Source organism: Ranitomeya variabilis, chromosome 3 (genome assembly GCF_051348905.1).
Source record: "Ranitomeya variabilis isolate aRanVar5 chromosome 3, aRanVar5.hap1, whole genome shotgun sequence".
Lineage (NCBI taxonomy): Eukaryota > Metazoa > Chordata > Amphibia > Anura > Dendrobatidae > Ranitomeya > Ranitomeya variabilis.
The window spans coordinates 503,704,570-503,728,767 of NC_135234.1; the positions used below are offsets into that span (position 1 = coordinate 503,704,570).

Consider the following 24,198-nt stretch of genomic DNA (forward strand, 5'->3'; position numbering starts at 1 on the left):
GCTGTGATTGGTCCGCGTCCCGGCAACATGGCGCCGTGACCAATCATAAGCCGGGACGTCACTGGAGGCTGGACACGCGCGCTTTTTAAAAAGCGCGCGTGTCCAGCCTCCCGTGACGTCATGGCTTGTGATTGGTTAATGGCGGCCATGTTGCCGGGACGCGGACCAATCACAGCAAGCCGTGACGTAATTTCGTCACGGCTTGCTGTGATTGGTCCGCGTCCCGGCAACATGGCCGCCCTGACCAATCACAAGCCGGGACTTCACGTAACCAAGTAAAAGCGCGAATTTTAAACAAACAACGCTGCCGGTTCCCTCGCTGAGGTCCAGGCTGCGTCGGAGAGGTGAGTATAGCGATATTTTTTATTTTAATTCTTTCTTTTACACATTTATATGGATCCCAGGGCCTGAAGGAGAGTTTCCTCTCCTTCAGACCCTGGGAACCATCAGGAATACCGTCCGATACTTGAGTCCCATTGACTTGTATTGGTATCGGGTATCGGTATCGGATTGGATCCGATACTTTGCCGGTATCGGCCGATACTTTCCGATACCGATACTTTCAAGTATCGGACGGTATCGCTCAACACTAGTCGTGAGCGGTCATGTGACCGCTCACGTGACCGTGACGTCACGGAAGGTCCTGTGCGCACAGACCAGCTATAGGAAGAGGAGCCGGACGCCGGTGAGGAGATGTCTGGGTGAGTATAAGCATTTTTTTATTTTTTTTATTATTTTTAAACATTCTATCTTTTACTATAGATGCTGCATAAGCTGCATCTATAGTAAAAAAGTTGGTCACACTTGTCAAACGCTATGTTTGACAAGTGTGACCAACCTGTCAGTCAGTTTTCCAAGCGATGCTACAGATCGCTTGGAAAACTTTAGCATTCTGCAAGCTAATTACGCTTGCAGAATGCTAAAAAAACGCGAAAAAAACGGAAAAAAACCGCAAAAAAAAAATGCGGATTTCTTGCAGAAAATTTCCGGTTTTCTTCAGGAAATTTCTGCAAGAAATCCTGAACGTGTGCACATACCCTAAGACTCATGTGTCAACTCATGACACCGGAGTGGTAATTTCGGCCCACAAGAGCTTCCAGCTACAGAAACATAACATAACTGTGAACTGGAACAAAAATGCAAACAAACTTAGGACTAAGAGTCCAACTTAGCTGATAGTAGTTTAGAAGCAGGAACATGCAACAGAAAGGCTCTGGTTACATTGATGGCCGGCACTAGAATAACTGAGCAGCAAGGCTAAATAGGATACTCCCACATCCTGATGGAAACAGGTGAACAGAGAAAGTGAAGCACACAAGTCAGTACCACCAGCGACCACCGGGGGAGCCCAAAAACCAAATTCACAACAGTACCCCCCCCTCAAGGAGGGGGCACCGAACCCTCACAAGAACCACCAGGGCGATCAGGATGAGCCCTATGAAAGGCACGGACCAAATCAGAGGCATGAACATCAGAGGCTGTCACCCAAGAATTATCCTCCTGACCGTAGCCCTTCCACTTGACCAGATACTGAAGTTTCCGTCTGGAAACACGGGAGTCCAAGATCTTCTCCACAACGTACTCCAATTCACCCTCAACCAACACCGGAGCGGGAGGCTCAACGGAAGGCACAACCGGTACCTCATACCTGCGCAATAATGACCGATGGAAGACATTATGGATAGAAAAAGATGCCGGGAGGTCCAATCGAAAGGACACAGGGTTAAGAATCTCCAAAATCTTATACGGGCCGATAAACCGAGGCTTAAACTTAGGAGAAGAAACCCTCATAGGGACAAAACGAGAAGACAACCACACCAAGTCCCCAACACGAAGACGAGGACCAACACGACGACGGCGGTTAGCAAAATGCCGAGTCTTCTCCTGGGACAACTCCAAATTGTCCACCACCTGTCCCCAAATCCGATGCAACCTATCCACCACAGTATCCACTCCAGGACAATCCGAAGACTCCACCTGACCAGAAGAAAAGCGAGGATGAAACCCCGAATTGCAAAAGAAAGGGGAAACCAAAGTGGCAGAACTAGCCCGATTATTGAGGGCAAACTCCGCCAACGGCAAAAAGGCAACCCAGTCATCCTGATCCGCAGACACAAAACACCTCAAATAAGTCTCCAAGGTCTGATTAGTTCGCTCAGTCTGGCCATTAGTCTGAGGATGGAACGCAGACGAAAAAGACAAATCGATGCCCATCCTAGCACAGAACGCCCCCCAAAATCTAGACACGAACTGGGTCCCCCTGTCAGAAACGATATTCTCCGGAATACCATGCAAGCGAACCACATTTTGAAAAAACAGAGGAACCAACTCGGAAGAGGACGGCAACTTAGGCAAGGGCACCAAATGAACCATCTTTGAAAAACGGTCACACACCACCCAGATGACAGACATTTTCTGAGAAACAGGGAGATCAGAAATAAAATCCATAGAGATGTGAGTCCAAGGCCTCTTTGGAATAGGCAAAGATAACAACAATCCGCTAGCCCGAGAACAACAAGGTTTGGCCCGAGCACAAACATCACAAGACTGCACAAAAACTCGTACATCTCGAGACAGAGAAGGCCACCAGAAGGACCTAGCCACCAAATCCCTGGTACCAAAGATCCCGGGATGACCTGCAAACGCAGAAGAATGAACCTCCGAGATGACTCTACTGGTCCAATCATCAGGAACAAACAGTCTACCAGGCGGGCAACGATCAGGTCTATCCACCTGAAACTCCTGCAAAGCCCGTCGCAGGTCTGGGGAAACAGCAGATAATATCACCCCATCCTTAAGGATACCTGTAGGTTCAGAATCACCAGGGAAATCAGGCTCAAAACTCCTAGAAAGGGCATCCGCCTTCACATTTTTAGAACCTGGTAAGTATGAGACCACAAAATTAAACCGTGAGAAAAACAACGACCAGCGCGCCTGTCTAGGATTCAGGCGCCTGGCAGACTCAAGATAAATCAAATTCTTGTGATCGGTCAATACCACCACCTGATGTCTAGCCCCCTCAAGCCAATGACGCCACTCCTCAAAAGCCCACTTCATAGCCAAAAGCTCCCGATTACCAATATCATAATTTCGCTCGGCGGGCGAAAATTTTCGAGAAAAGAACGCACAAGGTCTCATCACGGAGCAATCGGAACTTTTCTGCGACAAGACCGCCCCAGCTCCGATCTCGGAAGCATCGACCTCAACCTGAAAAGGAAGAGTAACATCAGGCTGACGCAACACAGGGGCGGAAGAAAAGCGGCGCTTAAGCTCCCGAAAGGCCTCCACAGCAGCAGGGGACCAATCAGCAACATCAGCACCCTTTTTGGTCAAATCAGTCAAAGGTTTAGCAACATCAGAAAAACCAGTTATAAATCGACGATAAAAATTAGCAAAGCCCAAAAATTTCTGAAGGCTCTTAAGCGAAGAAGGTTGCGTCCAATCACAAATAGCCCGAACCTTGACAGGATCCATCTCAATGGAAGAGGGGGAAAAAATGTACCCCAAAAAAGAAATCTTTTGAACCCCAAAAATACACTTAGAACCCTTCACACACAAGGAATTAGCCCGCAAAACCTGAAAAACCCTCCTGACCTGTTGGACATGAGAATCCCAGTCATCCGAAAAAATCAAAATATCATCCAAGATACACGATCATGAATTTATCCAAATATTCCCAGAAAATGTCATGCATAAAGGACTGAAAGACTGAAGGGGCATTTGAAAGACCAAAAGGCATTACTAAATACTCAAAATGGCCCTCGGGCGTATTAAATGCGGTTTTCCACTCATCCCCCTGCTTAATTCGCACCAAATTATACGCCCCACGGAGATCAATCTTAGAGAACCACTTAGCCCCTTTTATTCGAGCAAACAAATCAGTCAGCAGTGGCAGAGGATACTGATATCTGACTGTAATTTTATTCAAGAGTCGATAATGAATACACGGCCTCAAAGAGCCATCTTTTTTAGATACAAAGAAAAAAACGGCTCCTAAGGGAGATGAAGAAGGACGAATATGTCCCTTTTCCAGGGACTCCTTAATATATTCTCGCATAGCAGCATGTTCAGGTACAGATAGATTAAATAAACGACCCTTTGGAAATTTACTGCCCGGAATCAGATCTATGGTACAATCGCAATCTCTGTGAGGAGGTAGTGAACCAAGCTTAGGCTCCTCAAAAACATCACGATAATCAGATAAAAATTCCGGAATCTCAGAGGGAATAGATGACGAAATGGAAACCAAAGGTACGTCCCCATGAGCCCCCTGACATCCCCAGCTTAACACAGACATTGCTTTCCAGTCAAGAACTGGGTTATGAGATTGTAACCATGGCAATCCGAGCACCAAAACATCATGTAGATTATACAACACAAAGAAGCGAATCGTCTCCTGATGGTCTGGATTCATACGCATAGTCACTTGTGTCCAGTATTGTGGTTTATTACTAGCCAATGGTGTAGAGTCAATACCCTTCAGAGGTATAGGAACTTCCAGAGGCTCTAGATCAAATGCACAGCGCCTGGCAAAGGACCAATCCATGAGACTCAAAGCGGCGCCAGAGTCGACATAGGCATCCGCGGTAATTGACGATAATGAACAAATCAAGGTCACAGACAAAATAAACTTAGACTGTAAAGTGCCAATTGAAATAGACTTATCAACCTTTTTTGTACGTTTAGAGCATGCTGATATAACATGAGTTGAATCACCACAATAGAAGCACAACCCATTTTTTCGCCTAAAATTCTGCCGTTCGCTTCTGGACAGAATTCTATCACATTGCATATTTTCTGGAGCCTTCTCAGAAGACACCGCCAAATGGTGCACAGGTTTGCGCTCCCGCAAACGCCGATCAATCTGAATAGCCATTGTCATGGACTCATTCAGACCTGTAGGTGCAGGGAACCCCACCATAACATCTTTAATGGCATCAGAGAGACCCTCTCTGAAATTCGCCGCCAGGGCGCACTCATTCCACAGAGTAAGCACAGACCATTTAAGAAATTTTTGGCAGTATATTTCAGCTTCATCTTGCCCTTGAGATAGGGCCATCAAGGTTTTTTCAGCCTGAATCTCTAAATTAGGTTCCTCATAAAGCAACCCCAAAGCCAGAAAAAACGCATCCACATTGAGCAACGCAGGATCCCCGGGTGCCAATGCAAATGCCCAGTCTTGAGGGTCACCCCGCAGCAAGGAAATTACTATCCTAACCTGCTGTGCGGGATCTCCAGCGGAGCGAGATCTCAGGGAAAGAAATAATTTACAATTATATTTGAAATTCAGGAAACGAGATCTATCCCCGGAGAAAAATTCTGGTATAGGAATTCTAGGTTCAGATATAGGAGCATGAATAACAAAATCCTGTAAATTTTGAACCTTCGTAGCAAGATTATTCAAACCTGTAGCCAAACTCTGAGGATCCATTTTAATCAGGTGAGATCAGAGCCATTCAAGGATTAGAAGGAGAGAGAGAGGCAAAGGCTGCAATTAGAGCAGAAATGCAACTGAGTAAACTATAGAGCAAGCTCAGAAGGAAAAATAAATAAATAAATCTGCAGACTTCTTTTTCTCTCCTTTCTTCTGCCAACGGTTTTAACCCTTGGCCGGCCATACTGTCATGGTTCCCAATGGCAAGGGAACGTCAGAGAACTTAAATAACAGACTAGCTCTTGGGTGATGGAATCTCGAGCTGACCGTGAGCTAAGCCTACCACACAACTAACAGTGGCCGGGTGACGTACCTACGTTTTATCCCTAGACGCCCAGCGCCAGCCGGAGAACTAACTAACCCTAATAGAGGAAAAAACAGACCTGGCTTACCTCTAGGGAAATTCCCCCAAAAAGGAGACAGAAGCCCCCCACATATATTGACGGTGAGTTCAGAGGAAAAGACATACGCAGTATGAAGGTAGGTTCAGCAAAGCGAGGTCCGCTTACTAGATAGTAAGAAGATACAATAGGGAACTTCACGGTCAGCTGAAAACCCTATTAAAATACCATCCAGAAATTACTTTAAGACTCATGTGTCAACTCATGACACCGGAGTGGTAATTTCGGCCCACAAGAGCTTCCAGCTACAGAAACATAACATAACTGTGAACTGGAACAAAAATGCAAACAAACTTAGGACTAAGAGTCCAACTTAGCTGATAGTAGTCTAGAAGCAGGAACATGCAACAGAAAGGCTCTGGTTACATTGATGGCCGGCACTAGAATAACTGAGCAGCAAGGCTAAATAGGATACTCCCACATCCTGATGGAAACAGGTGAACAGAGAAAGTGAAGCACACAAGTCAGTACCACCAGCGACCACCGGGGGAGCCCAAAAACCAAATTCACAACAGTAGACCCAGTTTTTCATGTATCTTTACTAAAGCCTGTATCTCCTAATACCTTCCAGGGACGTGTTGTGCCACCTCCGCAGCCTGTTGTGATTGATGGGCAAGAACAATTTGTGGTGGAGGAAATTGTTGATTCCAGGATTCGCAGGAATCGGCTCCAATATCTGATAAGATGGCAGGGATATCCCCCTGAGGAAGACTCTTGGGAACCTGTGGAAAACATCAATGCCCAACAGAAGATTTCTCGTTTTCATCAGAGATTCCCTGAGAAACCAGGTCCAGGATCGTCCTGAGGCTGCTTCTAAGGAGGGAGTAATGTCAGGACTCTGAACATTTTTTATTACCTTTTTATGCATTACTGCCCTTTTCCAAGATGGCGTCTTTGGTCTCATGTGCACTGTGTCTTCCTGCTATAAAACTCCACCCCAGCCTTCAGTCTGTGCTAGAGTATTCTGCCTTGCATCCAGCTCCTGACCTCTGGTGACTCCCTGGCTATATACCTGCTCCTGTGAACATTTTTTATTACCTTTTTGTGCATTACTGCCCTTTTCCAAGATGGCGTCTTTGGTCTCATGTGCACTGTGTCTTCCTGCTATAAAACTCCACCCCAGCCTTCAGTCTCTGCTAGAGTATTCTGCCTTGCATCCAGCTCCTGACCTCTGGTGACTCCCTGGCTGTATACCTGCTCCTGTGAACCTGTGGGGTTATCCTGCTACTCTGCTCTGAGTTCCTGCTGCATACACCAGTTCCAGTAATCCTCCTTCATCTGCTGCTCATGTTTGCTTCCATCTGCATTTGCTGGACATGTAAGCTGTTTCTGCTCTGCAAGAACCTGTGACTATTACCCAGACCTCCCTGGTTGAGCTAAGATATTATTTGAACTGCCTTATAAGCATATCTGTGTTTTGGACTAAGCAAGGACTTATTCGTGTCAAGTATCCTCAAGAATAATTGTGCTTCATAGACTTTCTGCGTGATTGCATTTTCCTCTGAAGTGTCCTATAGACTGCTGAGCTGCATTTGATATTTGCACCAAGTGTTGTGGACTTGAGTTTCTCTCTGCACCTGTTTGAATCAGCGTGTGATAATATAGACTTTACCACTTATAAAACTGTGTCCTGTAGTTGTCTTGTTCCACGCAAAGAGTCTCCTGAGTTATCCCCTATAATTATTACACTCGCTCATCACTAATCTTCAGCCCTAAATCAGACATGCTGAATCCTTTTCTCCCCATACATCATCAGTCAGGAGCACCCATACACATACTATTAGCAGAAGCTGTCGATATTGGCGAATTTGGACAATTTTAATCTATGTATTCTATGTATGGGAGGGCTTAACTGCTATCTAAAGGGTATCGGCGCTCAATGCCATTTAGACTTCTGCGCATTTAATGAGTTTTTCAGGCAGAAGACTCTTCAGGAGTGCCAAATTCACTTTTTTTGCTTCTTTTCCGACATCTTGTGGGGACCGTTTTTTAATTTAATTGTATTAAATAAACTAGGTAGCAGCTTCCAAGTTTAAGCCACCCGAGGAATGGTCAAATCACTTTGTTCAACCACTCTGCATCTTTGGAAACCTGAAGCAGTTAAAAGAAGCTCAAAAGACTGAACATATGATCATCAAGTAATTTTTACACTGCAGTGCATCTATTCAGTCTTCTTAGACTTCATTTAGCGCTTTTTCAGGTGGGTAATGGAGTGGATCTGCCTGAAAAAGAGGTCAGGTGCACATATCCTTATTCTGACTTACCAGTAGGGGGTTTAAATACTTAAAGTGCCCAGGGCAGCATAAACACCAAATACGGCCTGGTATGTACCACACTATAACATCTATATATATAATTGTCTAAGGGGTACTTCCGTCTTTCTGTCTGTCCTTCTGTGGGCAACTTCCGTCACGGTTATTCATTCGCTGAGTGGTCTCGCCAGCTGCCTGTCATGGCTGCCGCGACCAATCAGCGACGGCCACAGTCCCATTAGTTCCTCCCTACTCCCCTGCAGTCAGTGCCGGGCGGCTGCTCCATACTCCCCGCAGTCACGGCAGGGTTAATGCCAGCGGTAATGGACCGCGTAATGCCGCGGGTAACTCACTCCGTTACCGCCGCTATTAACCCTGTGTGACCAAGTTTTTACTATATAGTAAAAGGATCTAATGTTAAAAATAATTTAAAAAAATAAAAAATCATTATATACTCACCTTCCGCCGCCTTTCCCGCTCCTCGCCACCCTCCGGTAACCACTCTGTGCAAGCGGCAGGTTCTGGTAGCAAGGATCGTATGGCAGAAGGACCTGCCATGACGTCACAGTCATGTGACTGCAACGTCATCACACCCTGGGACCAGAAGCTGCCGCCTGTACCGCGCACAGGCGACAGAACTACAAGTATGGTGAGTATGTTAGAACTACAAAGGGCCCTCGGATCGGAAGGTGAGTATATTTATGTTTTATTTTTTAACCTGTGACATACGTGGCTGGGCAATCTACTACATAGCTAGGCAATATACTACGTGGCTCTGTGCTGTATACTACGTCACTGGGCCATATACTACGTGGCTCTGTGCTGTATACTACATGGCTGTGCAATATACTACGTGACTCTGTGCTGTATACTACGTCACTGGGCAATATACTACGTCACTGGGCAATATACTACGTCACTGGGCAATATACTACGTAACTGGGCAATATACTACGTCACTGGGCAATATACTACGTCACTGGGCAATATACTATGTCGCTGGGCAATATACTATGTGGCTGGGCAATATACTACGTGGCTGGGCAATATACTACGTGGCTGGGCTATATACTACGTGGCTGGGCTATATACTGCGTGGCTGGGAAATATACTACGTGTCTGGCCAATATACTACGTGGGCATGCATATTCTAGAATACCCGATGCGTTAGAATCGGGCCATCATCTAGTCTTATATATGAATCATAAGTGCCCACAGAAATTTGACAAAATCTGGAGTGGATCTCCAACCTTGCCATGGATTCTGTTTGACATTCTTCTGATTATAGGTTCTTTGGGCAGCTGATGAATAGGCAGTCTCAAATTTTTCATCATGGCTGGGAGTGTGTGTATTTGTGTTTAACTGTATGAATAGGTTATCAGTTATAATGGAATATTTTACATTTTTTAGTATTACAAATACACATTCTTCATTTCTCATTGTCAATTCTTCTTTACTGATTTCATGTACATGATTCTTGTAACCTTCTGCAACTTCTGCGATGTTGCATGCTGTGGTACACAGTGGGATATAATTGTCACTTATACCTTGTATTTTTAAAAACAAAGTTGTATTGTACAGTCTTGGATAACAGCTAACCCCACTAATCCCCATTAGGTTAATCCTCTATTGTCCTAGCCTAAATTTTATCAGTCTTCTGACAAAGGCAGAATTGTGAATTGCTAACATAAATGGTCAAGGCCAGGACAGCACACAGATAATTAATACTGTAGTGTCCCCCAAAAATACTACACATAACCATTAGATAATGTACAAAAATAATCTGATAAATATTGCTAGACAGACCCTCGATAACTAGTGCCGCAAACAAATGTTTCCCTTCTTTTTCCAGAGAAAAAGTTGAAACGAGTGAAAGTTTTGGCAGATTAAGTGTCATACAGCGTCCAGATAAATACTGCACACAGTAACCAAGTAGATTGGATATACAGAGGATAGATAGTGCATAGGTAAGGTACCCTATAGGAAGACTGATAGACGACAATAAAATAGATGTCAAATGTCAGTTACTGGGAAAAGGAAAAGACTGTAAGAACTGATGGATGAAACATGATGATGGAGATATGACATCTTCACCTGATGCATGCAAAGCAGTATATGGCTTGTTCTCTGTGCAGCAAAATTTAGGAAATAAAAGACATTATACATTTTTTTTCTAAAGTAGCTGTCATTTTGTTTTGTGTAAAGCAAATGAAAGTAAAAAATACATGCCATTATATTTTATTTTTATATAATTATTTATTTTTTGTTAGAATTTATGGAAAATAGATATGTACAATAAATTCATTTTTAGAATGAACCGACTATTAAATAGTAGTTCTGTTTAATAATAGAAAGTTATCTTAGAAAAGGTAATACGTCTGGAGATGGACATATTGTCTACCACAAATAGGTTACATGGCTACAGTTTCACACTGCCCCTCGGTGGTGACAAAAGAAAACTGCATAAAACAGATAATGACTTTTTTTTTGTTGCAAAATAAAGTGACATAGCTTGAGGTACCTAAAGCGGGTATAGGAATCTAATTATAACTTATACAAAACTATTCAATTATTGAATGTCTTCACTGTCTGCAATATAGATGGATTTAAAGAGATTTACACATATACAGGTGCATCTCATAAAATTAGAATATCATCAAAAAGTTTAATTATTTCAGTTCTTCAATACAAAAAGTGAAACTCAAATAGAGTTTAGATAGAGTCATTACATTACAAATAGAGTGATCTATGTCATGATTATGGCTTACAGCCAATGAAAACCCAAAAGTCATTATCTAAGTAAATTAGAATATTTTAACACCAGCTTGAAAAAATGATTTTAACATCTGAAATGTTGGCCTACTGAAATGTGTGTTCAGTAAATGCACTCAATACTAGGTCGGGTCTCCTTTTGCATCAATTACTGCATCAATGCGGTGTGGCATGGAGGCGATCAGCCTGTGGCACTGCTGAGGTGTTATGGAAGCCCAGGCTGCTTTGATAGCAGCCTTCTGCTTATCTGCATTGTTGGGTCTGATGTCTCTGATCTTCCTCTTGACAATACCCCATAGATTTTCTATGGGGTTAAGGTCAGGCGAATTTGCTGGCCAATCAAGCACAGTGATGCTTTTGTTTTTAAACCAGGTATTGGTACTTGTGGCAGTATGGACAGGTGCCAAGTCCTGCTGGAGAATTAAATTTACATCTTCTAAAAGCTTGTCGGCAGAGTGAATCATGAAGTGCTTTAAAATTTCCTGGTACCCTTAACTGCCGCCGTGAAAAGGCGTATCGGTGGTCATTAAGGGGTTGAGGATGCAGTTGGTTTATTTAGTACAGCATAAACCAAGTTTTTAAGCACAAAAATAAACACAGCCCTCTGGGCAAAATAGCAAAGCAAAAATGGTAGCACTTTGTGCAGTCCTTTCACTAGTGGGGTCGGTCCACTCAGGGTTAACAATGTCCTTGCACAAGCACTATGTGCATAAACACTCTACCGGAGTCTTCCTCTCCAGGCCCTCAACAGCCCAGACTAACCCTGGAGTTCAGCTATTTAAGGCCAGACCATGTGACTTCTCAACCACGTGACTGATCACATGACTGTGACATCACCAAGGTCTTGTGAGGACAATGCAGGTGGAGATATGTGGACATTCTCCCTCCCACGCTATGAATGTCCACTAAAACCATCCCATAACAAAACTTTCAATAAACCGACCCAACACATAGTGTGCTGGAGGAATCTATTCTGGTTTCACATCACTGACGCCATCATGCGCAGTGACAAGTATCTCCCCTCCACCACTTCACCAGTGACTCTGTCACATATTCCCCACCTCTGCCCAAAGCGGAGGGTTTTGGCACCTTCACTGGCTAAGCAGGGGACTCTGGACAGGGCATCTGCGTTCCCATGCAACCTCCCTGGCCTGTGCTCCACAAGGAAAGTAAAGTGCTGGAGTGCCAGAAACCACTTAGTTACCCGGGCATTCTTCCCCCTCTTTTCCCTCATCCATCTCAGGGGCACATGATCAGATAATAGCCTGAACCTTCTGCCTAACAGGTAGTATCTTAGGGTGTCGATTGCCCACTTGATGGCCAAACACTCTCTCGACGATGGCATCGTTTTTCTCACAGGAGGAGAGTTTTCTACTCAGGTATAGGACTGGGTGTTCGTCACCATCTATTTCCTTGGACAGCACAACTTCTAAACTGACTTCGGAGGCATCAGATCAGTCAGGGAGGCAACTATCATGGTGAAGTTCGGGATAAACCGCCCATATATCCCACAATTCTGAGGAACGCCCTGACCTGCTTTTTGGAGACCTGCTGTGGCCTCTTCTAGATTGCCTCCACTTTCTCTACCTGCAGCTTTATCTCACTTCTTCCAACAATATAGCCCAAGTACTTTGCCTCCTCTTTCCTGATGGCGCACTTCTTTGGGTTTATGGTAAACCCCGCTCTCCTTAGTACCGCCTGGACCTTCTGGAGGCGACTTCCCAATCCGTGCTGAAAATCACAATGTCGTCCAAATAGGCAGTGGCGTACTTTTTGTGTGGGACTAGTATCCAGTCCATAGCCCTCTGGAAGGTGGCTGGGGCTCCTTGTAGTTCGAACGGCATCCAGGTATATTGAAAGCACCTGTCAGGTGTAGAAAAGGCCGCTTCTCCTTGGCACTTGGAGATAGGAAAATTTGCCAGTACCCCCTTGTTAGATCCAGGGTGGCAATGTACCTGGCTGACCCTAGCCTCTCAATAAGCTCATTGACCTGGGGCGTCGGATACGCATCGAACTTGGATACCTCACTGAGCTTTCTGTAATGGTTACGGAAGCGCCACTCTCCATTTCGGCTTCAACGCTAGGACAATAGGACTGGACCAGCCGGTCGTTGACACCCAGGCTCAACATTCTCTTCACCTCCAGGGAGATCACCTCACAGTGAGCTTCAGGAATCTGATACGGCCTTTGGTTCACCCTCACATGTGGTTCTGTCAGGATTTCTTGCTCCACCACCTGCATTCATCCTGGTAACTCTGAAAACAGGTCTCGGTTCTGCTGAACCAGTTCATGGCACTGTTGTTTCTGGGCCGGCGATAGTGTCTCTGTGCCCACTTAGGGTTAACAATGTCTTTGCACAAGCGCTATGTGATAAATGGAGATCCCATAGAATGTAAGTCCGCAAGGACAGGGTCCTCTCCCCTCTGTCACTATAAACATGAATAATAACTAATAAGTGGACATTCTCCCTCCCGTTCTATGAATGTCCACTAAAGCCAGCCCATAATAAAACTTTCAATAAACCGTCCCAACACGTAGTGTGCTGGAGGAAACTATTCTGGCTTTACATCACTGATGCCATCATGCACAGTGACACGTATCTCCTCTCCATCACTTCAATGACTGTCACAGTGTGCATATAGAACTGAGTGACTGTAGCATAGCTGAATGTGTGTACATTGCAGAGCTGTGTATGTGTATACAGCACAGATGTTTGTCTGTGCCTATAGCAGAAATGTGTGTATATACAGTGGGGAAAAAAGCATATAGTCAGCCACCAATTGTGTAAGTTCTCCCACTTAAAAAGATGAGTGAGGCCTGTAATTGACATTAGGGGGACCACAACTATGAGAGCCAAATGAGAAAACAAATCCAGAAAATCACCTTGTCTGATTTTGCAAGATTTATTTTGCAAATTATGGTGGAAAATAACTCGTATTACAGCTGTCTGTCTGTCACGCAAAAGTTAGGTCAGGCAAAGCACAAAGTGACTCCATCCGCCTCGTTAAAGTCAACAGCCTCGTCACGGGTTGTGCTATTATCCTATTTTTCAGGTCTTTAGACACAAGAAGCCCTGATGGAGCAATTGACATGTGGCAAAAACACAATATGAACATAGCCTTAACTTTGACAGGTCCACTCTCTTTTAAGGCCAAAATTGCACAAATAAAAATAATGTGCTGTTGGTTAATTGGGGCAATTAAAGTGGTAATTGGGGACTTTTGTATTTTTTCCTTAAGGGGCTAAGTATTCACAGGCAGGCAGTTGCTAACTTTTAGGGGCGTGACCTAAAAAGTGCCATGGCGCATACATTGGCCCTCTTTCTGCTCTTTAAAAGTTGGGAGGTATGACATCGGTAGTACTACAAAATAACTATATGAGGGAAATTTGCAACCTAAAAACAAGGGTAGAGTATACCTTCACTTTCTGAAGGTAAATTCACATGTAGCAGATTTTTTGCTGAAATGTCTGTGTCTCTCCCGTTCATTTCACTGGGGCATTCAGAAATCCATGTGCTTGCTGCAGAAACAACCCCATTTACATCTATAGAACAAATTTTCAGTGGCAGGCATAAGTGGCGTAGCTGAAAGCATGTCAGTCCCAATGCAAAATCTCCAACACGGCCCTATCCCTACTTACATATATCACAGGTGGTTAATAATATGGGTATTCTCATATGGATCCAAGGGACCCATTGAGACACCTCTGCCCCATAGACGTCAGGGCCTGGGTGTGACTGCAATCCCTGCATCCATTATAGTTACACCCATGGCAAATTATCTCCCTCAACGATGCCCTCTACCACATGGCAGTGTTGGGTAAAAACTGCAGTATGGATATTTTATTGTTTCCCCTCTTAGGTCAATATTATATGGTGTTAGTATTGAATATATTTTGTATTCCAAATTACATGAGACAATAATTCTTACCTCATCAAACACTTTAGAAACAATGTGCTTATGAAGAATTGGGATATATTTAGCAGAGTGTGGTACAGTTGTTGGCGCCAAAGCATCCATTATAGTAAGCCTTCTTGGAATTAGCCCATAGGTCTTCAGCCAGCGAGATGAAGAAATGTCCAGAGAACTGAAATATCATTACTTTCAATTTAAAATACTATAATATTTTGCATATGAAATAATATTTTTAAAAAATGAAAATTTAAAAATAGAAATGCATGCAAAAATTAGCTCTATAAAGCGCACACCACACCTACGTTTTAGGTAGTTTCTTCACTTTTTCTTGAACTTTGCTGCCCTTTATAAGGTTCAAGTCTGCAATGAAAGTGCACAGTTTTTTTGTATATTGTATCATATTTACACATAGACATCTATCAAATATGAGAGATATGGCTCCAATTATTACAAACCGTTCATTAAGATAAACAAGTCAATTCATGAAACTGTAAAAAATACTTGGAGACAATATGAAATATTCGAATACAATATGGAAAATGCTATTCACCTGCAGATATATGGTTAATCTGCAGGTACATATCATTAAACTGCTGCCAAGCTGCCTTACTGAAAGTGCAGCTACATGGGGATAATTAACATATTTCCTCCCAGGAGTCACTGGCTTTCAGTCATAGGGACATTCACTGAGCTGTTACATGCACCTCTCATAGCATGCTAACTATACAGTGAGTGGTGGTGGAAAGCACGCCTCAGCACTTTTATAGATAGTGCATCAGTGAAAAGTGAGCTGTCAAAGAACAGCAACAGCTCACAGTCAAATGATCAGTGCTATGAGCGGTGACTAAAGCCACTCCGTGAACGCCCCATGACTGAAAGCCAGCAGCTCTAGGAAGGAAATAAGTACATTTTTCCAGGAAGCAACACTTTCAGTAAGGGGACTGATAGCACTTTATCGCTTTTTAATTGCATTTTCAGATGAAAAGCATCACCTAAAGAACAATATATACAGTGATGAGCATAAATGAGTATACCCAATAGATTTGTCAGAAAACCTTTATTTACTTTCAGAATCAACATTTTTTATGGGATACCACACTACAAAATACTCCCGCTAATGTGGGCCATTGATTGCAAACAAGCTTTGTTATTTTACACTCCCAAAAAATAGAATTTTCAAAACAATTGCATTCAAGACCCTGTTTGAAAAATGAGTATACCCCAATGAAAGTCTTAGGAGCAAAGCTAAATTCTAGACTAATTAACAAGATTTCAACCACAGGTAAGTCTAATTCATTTAACGGGTGTTCAGCAGTCAGATGACTAAAAAAGATATTTATTTAACAAAGAAAACCCTTTTCCATTTCATACTGTTAGTAACGGCACCATAAGGAAGAAAAATGTCACAAGGCCTGAAAAAACAAATTATTTCTTTACACAAGAAAGGTGAAGACTACAAGATCAACAACTCCTTACTTATCAGTTAGAATACTGTAGCACAAGCAAAGATAACAAAGATAGAACTGGAATCATCAAACAGAGACATACAGACCAACCACGGAGCTCAACACCTAAAAAGGATCATCTCATAATGAGAATGTCATGATCCAGTTCGGGTTTGTTTTCTGCTATCCTCTCTCTGGACTGGTCATGCGGGGTTAATCCGCTCGGCCTCCTTTTGGAGCTGGCTGGGCTTTTAAAGTCCTCTGCAGTCTGCTGGCAAGGGTCAGTGATAGTTCATGCTTCCAGGCTAGAGCAGCTGACCCGTATACCCTGGTGATCCTTCTGCCTCTGACTTCCCGTATTTGTATTAGACCCGTTCCCCATCCCTGATTTAGTGTTTGTCTGGTTGTTTCCCTACAGTGTATGACTTGGCCTGATCTCTAAACCCCACCTCTTGTTTTCCATCTCTGATACTACGTTCCCTGACCGGCTTTGACTCTCTGGCTTGTACCCCGACTTCGTCTTGGATACCGCGCTCCCGTTTGGCTCTGACTTCTGGCTTGTCTCTGACTACATGCTTTGCTGGTACTTCTGCTCCTGAAAGGTTCTGACTCAGCTCGTCTAACCACTCTTTCATTACCTGTGACACCTGTGCGGCTGCTCAGTGTTGCTGCACTGTGAGTGTGCAGTCTCTCTTCCCTCGCCAGCACCCCCTGGTGGAGGTTGCGCTATATTGCACTGCAGTCGCATCACTGAGAAGGGTTGAAGAAAATCAACATGCAAGTTCACTGCAGTTATCTAAAAAAGTCGAAAGCCAAACCTAGGTGAGGGCCTTTCATGACACACCTCAGCATATACTGCAGAGGAATGTCATGAATGGGTGCCATCCAGGAAGGAATTCTCTCCTAAAGCGCATGCACAAAAAAGCACACCTACACTTTGACAGGGCCCATGGTGAAAAATATGAAGATTACTGGGAATCTATACTCTGGAGTGAGACCAAGATAAATGCTTTTGGAACTACTGGTTACAAAACTGTATAATATTACAAAGGTGAGGAGCACTAAGAAACACGTATGGTGCCTACAGTAAAACATGGTGGTAGCAATGTCCTTAAGTGGAGTTCCATGAGTGCTGCTGATGTTGGGGAGCTATATTTCATTCATAACATCACAAATTCACAGAGGGCAGTAATGTCACTATGGGGGAAGGCAAGCGGCGCTGTTGTTGCCTAATTGCATCCTGTGATAATCTAATGACTTTTGAATCAGCAGGCTCATGTGCTTGACTCCTACGCTTATATGCATTGTTTTTGTCCCAGCGATGCTGTTGCTCTTCAAGAGTCTCATTTGCTCTGCTTTCCTTTCATTGTCATTGGCATACTTTTTATGAGGAGCCATGTTGGCATTGATATTTGCTTTTTAAAGGGGTTTTCCCACGAACAAAAGTTAATTTGAAAAATTGTCTGTGTCTGACCGTGTACCGAATATACCACAGCTCCTGGGCAGGGGAGGAAGCAAAAGACAATACTGACAATACAGCAGGAGATCGCACAGGATACATTTTGTGAGGTAAAATATTTTTTAAAAACAGTCAGTGAAATATTTTACCTCACAAAATGAATCCACTGTGATCCTCTGCTGTAATGTCAGTTGTATTTTGCTTCCTCCCCTGCCCAGGAGATGTGGTATGCTCCGTACACGGTCAGACACAGTCAATTTTTAAAATGAACTTTCATTCGTGGGAAAACCCTTTTAATGTGACCGGTTTCCTCTGCCTGTAGACACATCGCGCATCTGCCGCCAGAATCAGCTGAATGATTAACTGAACCTGCGTGTAATTCGCGCAGGCGCAGTAAATCAGACCGCCGCCATCTTTGTGCAGACAGATAGCGGAGGTCACATTAAAACTGCGCATGCGATACTCCTGTACAATGATGGCGGCAGTCAGTGAATCATTCGGCTGATCCCGGCGGCGTGTTCGCGAAGGTGTGAGTGTGTGTGTGTGTGATGCGTGCGGTGTATAGAGTGTGTGTGTGTGTGTGGTGTGATGGTGTTCTGCTGTTGGTACCGCACAATAGGTTGGTACCAGCATCAGTTTCCCTATTGAGACACCCATCACTTGGGTGTCCTAATATGGCGGTTGGTGAACTTCCTCTGCTTGGAATTCTGGGATACGGTGACATCTGGACAGAACAGGAAATTAAAACATTATAAGGCAATTATATAAATAGATATGTGCAACACATACTGCATTATATCCCCAACTTGCTCAGTAAGACATTGTGACTATCACCTCCGTTGTCCACCCCAATTGTATAGCTGAAGAGATCGCATTGAAAGCCCTCGAACGCCACATAGACATATTAACAAGTCTATGTTTAGGACTTTGATTAAACTGGTTCTTTATCTGCCAATAATAATCTGTATAATAAATCTGGTAGAATAGTTTTATGCTCACATGTCCTGCAGAGTACGAGAACCAAATGTAATATATTTTTTCTATTAATGCCAAGGATCAGGAACTTCTGAGTCACTGCTTGAGACTAGAGAATATTAGTTGGCACAGTTTCAGTGACTGGGTATTTATGTATGGAGTTCGGTCATATTTTGCCATTCAGTTGACACAATTTACCTTTAAGGACAGATGTTGTTTTCTTGTCCATATTGAGAAACAACTCTTTGGACTCCGGAGGTGTATGTAAATCTATTGCACTCTCAGACAGTCTCACTCCGTGGCTCAGAGCCCGCAGAAGGCTGGACCTTGTTTGTTCTGTAAGGGAACCCAACATGTACAGTAGTTGGAGACAAATAATAGATACATAGTCAAGCTGATCCTAAAATCTTACTAGTAATTTAAAGGGAATCTGTCAATAAGATCACTCCTCTCCCCAAAAAAGCGCCACATACATATGAACATTCAGGTCTTTAAAATGTAAATTCATTGAGATCTTTATACCTTCTATCTATTTCTGCATTCCTGAGTAATAAACATTTTAATTAATATGCAAATGAGGCAATAATTGAAATGACAAAGCACTTAAATAGCCACTGCTAAAGCTGCTAAGCAGGAAAACAACCTAGGGAGGCAGAAGCTCCTTAAGAGCTATGTCACATACAAAGCACTTAACACCTTATTTGCATACAAACTAAAATGCTAATAAATAAAGTCAATATACTTACAAAGTGTCTAGTGCCTTATGAGTTAGATATAGTGCACCACCACCCCGATGACACCGTTTCGCCTATGCTTTCTCAAAAAGTTGAATAGGACTAAACATGGCATCAGTCCGTGATTCACATAATGGTGAAAAAAGCTTTGAAACGGTGCACCTTTTGTGCAAACGCAAGGTTGGCCAAAAAAGCTAGGGGCTGGAGTAAGATTTGTGGTGAGGTGCAGACTGAGGTATATGCCACTGCGCACCTCCGCTGATTCATTAAGAGATATGAGCCTCTTATTAGGGTGTCTACTCCAAAATGTCCCCTGATCAAGAACAGCAAGAGAATCACTGGTGAAGATGAATCGCCCCCAGAGACTTTGCTAGTAAACAGATTTAGAGAAGTTAAAACATTTAAGAAACCTTTCGCCCACAGACGCAGATAGGTGTCAAAAAAACAAAACATACATATTGAGGAATGAAAAAAATAACGGCCAAGAATTAAAAAAATGCATTTAACACCAATACATAATTTAAACAATATGTCATTTTGTGATGAAACTTTCCCTTTAAACACTTTTCTGTGAAGCAATATTGGAGTGCTGAGTTGCTTTACCTGCATGCCGCTTCTTCTTTCTCTGGCGAAGACGTGGAGGACTTAAACTTGACCTATGCAGCAATGATGATGAAGTTGAAGATCTAAGCTCATGTGCAGACTGCATCATTGTATGATTTTGCTTCTGAAATGTCCTGAAATGTACAATGAAAGACTATTATATTTATACCCTGTGTAGTCCAGCAACCAGAATTGCTTTTCTGCTGTATAATTTTTGAATTTGCTGTTTCAACTTACTTGGTCTTAATTGTGGCATAAATACAAGCGCTTCTTATAAAATTTGAATATCATCAAAACGTTAATTTATTTTAGTTCTTCAATACAAAAAGTGACTCGTATATTATATAGCGTCATTACAAACAGAGTGATCTATTTCAAGTATTTATTTCTGTTAATGTTGATGATTATGGCTAACAGCCAATGAAAACCCAAAAGTCATTATCTCAGTAAATTAGAATACTTTATAACACCAGCTTGAAAAATGATTTTAAAATCCGAAATGTTGGCCTACTGAAATGTATGTTTAGTAAATGCACTCAATACTTGGTCGGGGCTCCTTTTGCATCAATTACTGCATCAATGCGGAATGGCATGGAGGCGATCAGCCTGTGGCACTGCTGAGGTGTTATGGAAGCCCAGGTTGCTTTGATAGCAGCCTTCAGCTCATCTGCATTGTTGGGTCTGGTGTTTCTCATTTTCCTCTTGACAATACCCCATAGATTCTCTATGGGGTTAAGGCCAAGCAAGTTTGCTGGCCAATCAAGCACAGTGATACTGTTGTTTTTAAATTAGGTATTGGTAGTTTTGGCAGTGTGGACAGGTGCCAAGTCCTGCTGGAGAATGAAATTTCCATCTCCAAAAAGCTTGTCGGCAGAGGGAAGCATGAAGTGCTCTAAAATTTCCTGGTAGACGGATGCACTGACTTTGGTCTTGATAAAACACTGTGTACTGTACCTAATGACTTTTGGGTTTTCATTGGCTGTAAGCCATAATCATCAACATTAACAGAAATAAAAAATGTACCTGAACTGATACAACCAAATGCTATATAAAATGTTTTTTCTAAATAATCAAAAATTACATTAATAATAATTACCTTTGTGGACGATCAGTGTCTCCTTTGTGGTACCACTCTAACATCAGACATTCTGTATGAAGTTTTTTTATTTTTTCAAATGTAGATTTTCCCTCTTCAATTTCATTTAATAGTAACTGGATGTCTTCACTCTGCAAAACTTTACTGTGTGAACAACTCTTAGAAAATGACGCAATGTAAGACAATTAGAATAATATGGTAAAGAATGATCGTTCTCTTACAGTTACTTAACAACTCAACACTTTTTTTACTTGGTGTGTGTTCTCCTCACAGCCCCAGGTCTAATCAATAGAGGGAACTTTTATTGCCAATCTTGAACATGCCTCTCACACAAATAACAGAAAATCATGGCATATTTCTAAGATATACACTTTTTGAAAGATGGAAACTGACTACTGGACACCCCTTGAGCCTCAGAATAAAGAGCTTGTCCCTGCATAGAGGTTCTATCAGCTGAGAAGAGAGCTGCAACAAAGCATCATGTTTCTTGCACTGGAAAAAATTATGAAAAGATCATAAGTGCAAAGCCTGTGCTGGAAGCTTAACAACGAAGGACTGGTGAGTGTCCCAGCAGATAGGTATTCTATATTTTCTGTATTGGCAAAACACCTTTAAATCTTAACACCTCAACTGCAATATGTTTCCATGGAAAGTAAAAATACAGAGATTAAATGGATAGCAATTACAATATTCCTAAACAAAAGCAGCATGGTTCTGGATCTCAGATGCGCTGGCGGAGAGAAGTTGGCTTATGCCACTTTAACACGATCAGTATTTGGTCAGTATTTTGCAACAGTATTTGTAAGCCAAAACCAAGAGTGGATGAAAAATGCATTTTTATACTAGTAGTATATACTATATTTACACTACCCTCTCATTGCTCCACTTCTAATTTTGGCTTACAAATAACGATTGGGGATGAACAAATGTGCTTGGTGATATTCGGATGTCACTCGAATATCTGATGCTCAGATGTGCCGACACTCGATGAGCATCAGCCGATGCTCAGATTTGAAGCTTGAATCCTCGCCCCACATGTTTGGCACCTGTTACACAACCAATAAACATGCAGGGATTGCCTGCCAACGTAATGCCGAAGCCATCTTGGTTGTGGCATTACTATGAGTGGCTGGCTGCATTAGCTCGTATAACCCTTAAAAAAATATGTTTATTAATCAAATATAAAAATAACGCCAAAAGAAAACCCAAGTGCACAAAATTGTGATGGACAATATATTTTATATGATAAATTTCATGTATGGTGAGGAGGAGGAGACAACATAGTGGCTCTCTTTTGGAACATATGTTTGACTATATAAAATACAATGGGTACAGAAAGTATTCAGACACCTTTAAATATTTCACTCTTTGTTTCATTGCAGTCATTTGGTAAATTCAAAAAAGTTAATTTTTTACTCATTAATGTACACTCTGCACACCATCTTGATTGAAAAAAAAAAACAGAAATTTAGAAATTTTTGCATATTTATTAAAAAAAGAAAAACTGAAATATCACATGGTCCTAAGTATTCAGACCCTTTGCTCAGACACTCATATTTAAGTCACATGCTGTCCATTTCATTGTGATCCTCCTTGAAATGGTTCTACTCCTTCATTGGAGTCCAGCTGTGTTTAATTAAACTGATAGGACTTGATTTGGAAAGGCACACATCTGTCTATATAAGACTTCACAGCTTACAGTGCATGTCAGACCAAATGAGAATGATGAGGTCAAAGGAACTGGCCAAGGAGCTCAGAGACAGAATTGCGGCAAGGCACAGATCTGGCCAAGGTTACTAAAAAATTTCTGCAGTACTCAAGGTTCATAAGAGAACAGTGGCCTCCATAATCCTTAAATGGAAGAAGTTTGGGACCACCAGAAGTCTTCCTAGACCTGGCCGTCCAGCCAAACTGAGCAATCGTGGGATAAGAGAATTGGTGAGAGAGGTAAAGAAGAACCCCAAGATCACTCTGGCTGAACTCCAGAGATGCAGTAGGGAGATGGAAGAAAGTTCCACAAATTCAACTATCACTGCAGCCTTCCACCAGTCGGGCCTTTACGGCAGAGTGGCCAGACGGAAGCCTCTCCTCAGTGCAAGACATGTGAAAGCCCGCATAGAGTTTGCTAAAAAACACACAAAGGACTCCGAGACTATGAGAAATAAGATTCTCTGGTCTGAGACGAAGATCTTTTTGGTGATAATTTTAAGCGATATGTGTGGAGAAAACCAGACACTGCTCATCACCTGCCCAATGCAATCCCAACAGTGAAACATGGTGGTGGCAGCATCATGCTATGAGGGTGTTTTTCAGCTGTAGGGACAGATTGACTGGTTGCCATTGAAGGAAACATGAATGCGGCCAAATGCAGAGACATCCTAGATGAAAACCTCTTCCAGAGAGCTCTGGACCTCAGACTTGGCTGAAGGTTCACCTTCCAACAAGACAATGACCCTAAGCACAAAGCTAAAATAACAAAGGGGTGGCTTCAGAACAACTCTGTGACCATTCTTGACTGGCCCAGCCAAAACCCTGACCTAAACCCAATTGAGCATCTCTGGAGAGACCTGAAAATGGCTGTCCACCAACGTTCACCCTCCATCCTGACAGAACTGGAGAGGATCTGCAAGGAAAAATGGCAGAGGATCCCCAAATCCAGGTGTGAAAAACTTGTTGTATCATTCCCATGAAGACTCATAACTGTACTAGCTCAAAAGGGTGCTTCTACTCAATACTGAGCAAAAGGGTATGAATACTTATGACCATGTGATATTTCAGTTATCCTTTTTTAATAAATTTGCAAAAATGTCTACATTTCTGTTTTTTTCAGTCAAGATGGGGTGCAGAATATACATTAATGAGAAAAAAAAGAAATTTTTTGAATTTACCAAATGGCTGCAATGAAACAAAGAGTGAAAAAAGAAAAAGTATTGTGGCTGCATTACCTCATCAGAGGTTATAAAAGGACTTACACTGCCACGCAGAGCACACTGACGCCATTGCACAGTCCTTCTAAGGGCTAATTTTGTGCTTTACTGTTTGTATCAGATAAATTCTGCATCTGCATTTAGCTTAGGGACAGTTGCAGGAGTAGGAAGAGTGGCAGAATACAG

The 24,198-nt window shown here is 42.6% G+C and overlaps 1 protein-coding gene across 3 annotated transcripts in view; it reads right to left on the minus strand.

Annotated features, from left to right (window-relative positions):
• Positions 1-24,198, minus strand: part of VWA3B (von Willebrand factor A domain containing 3B) — a 353,597-nt gene that overhangs the window by 187,871 nt on the left and 141,528 nt on the right. For all 3 annotated transcript variants that reach the window (XM_077296867.1, XM_077296866.1, XM_077296868.1), the window contains 5 exons: positions 21,086-21,216; positions 19,990-20,123; positions 18,851-18,988; positions 15,076-15,133; positions 14,789-14,945 (listed from right to left, as the gene is read on the minus strand). In XM_077296867.1, the coding sequence (XP_077152982.1) occupies positions 14,789-14,945; positions 15,076-15,133; positions 18,851-18,988; positions 19,990-20,123; positions 21,086-21,216 (618 nt within the window). The remainder of the gene's footprint in view (positions 1-14,788; positions 14,946-15,075; positions 15,134-18,850; positions 18,989-19,989; positions 20,124-21,085; positions 21,217-24,198) is intronic.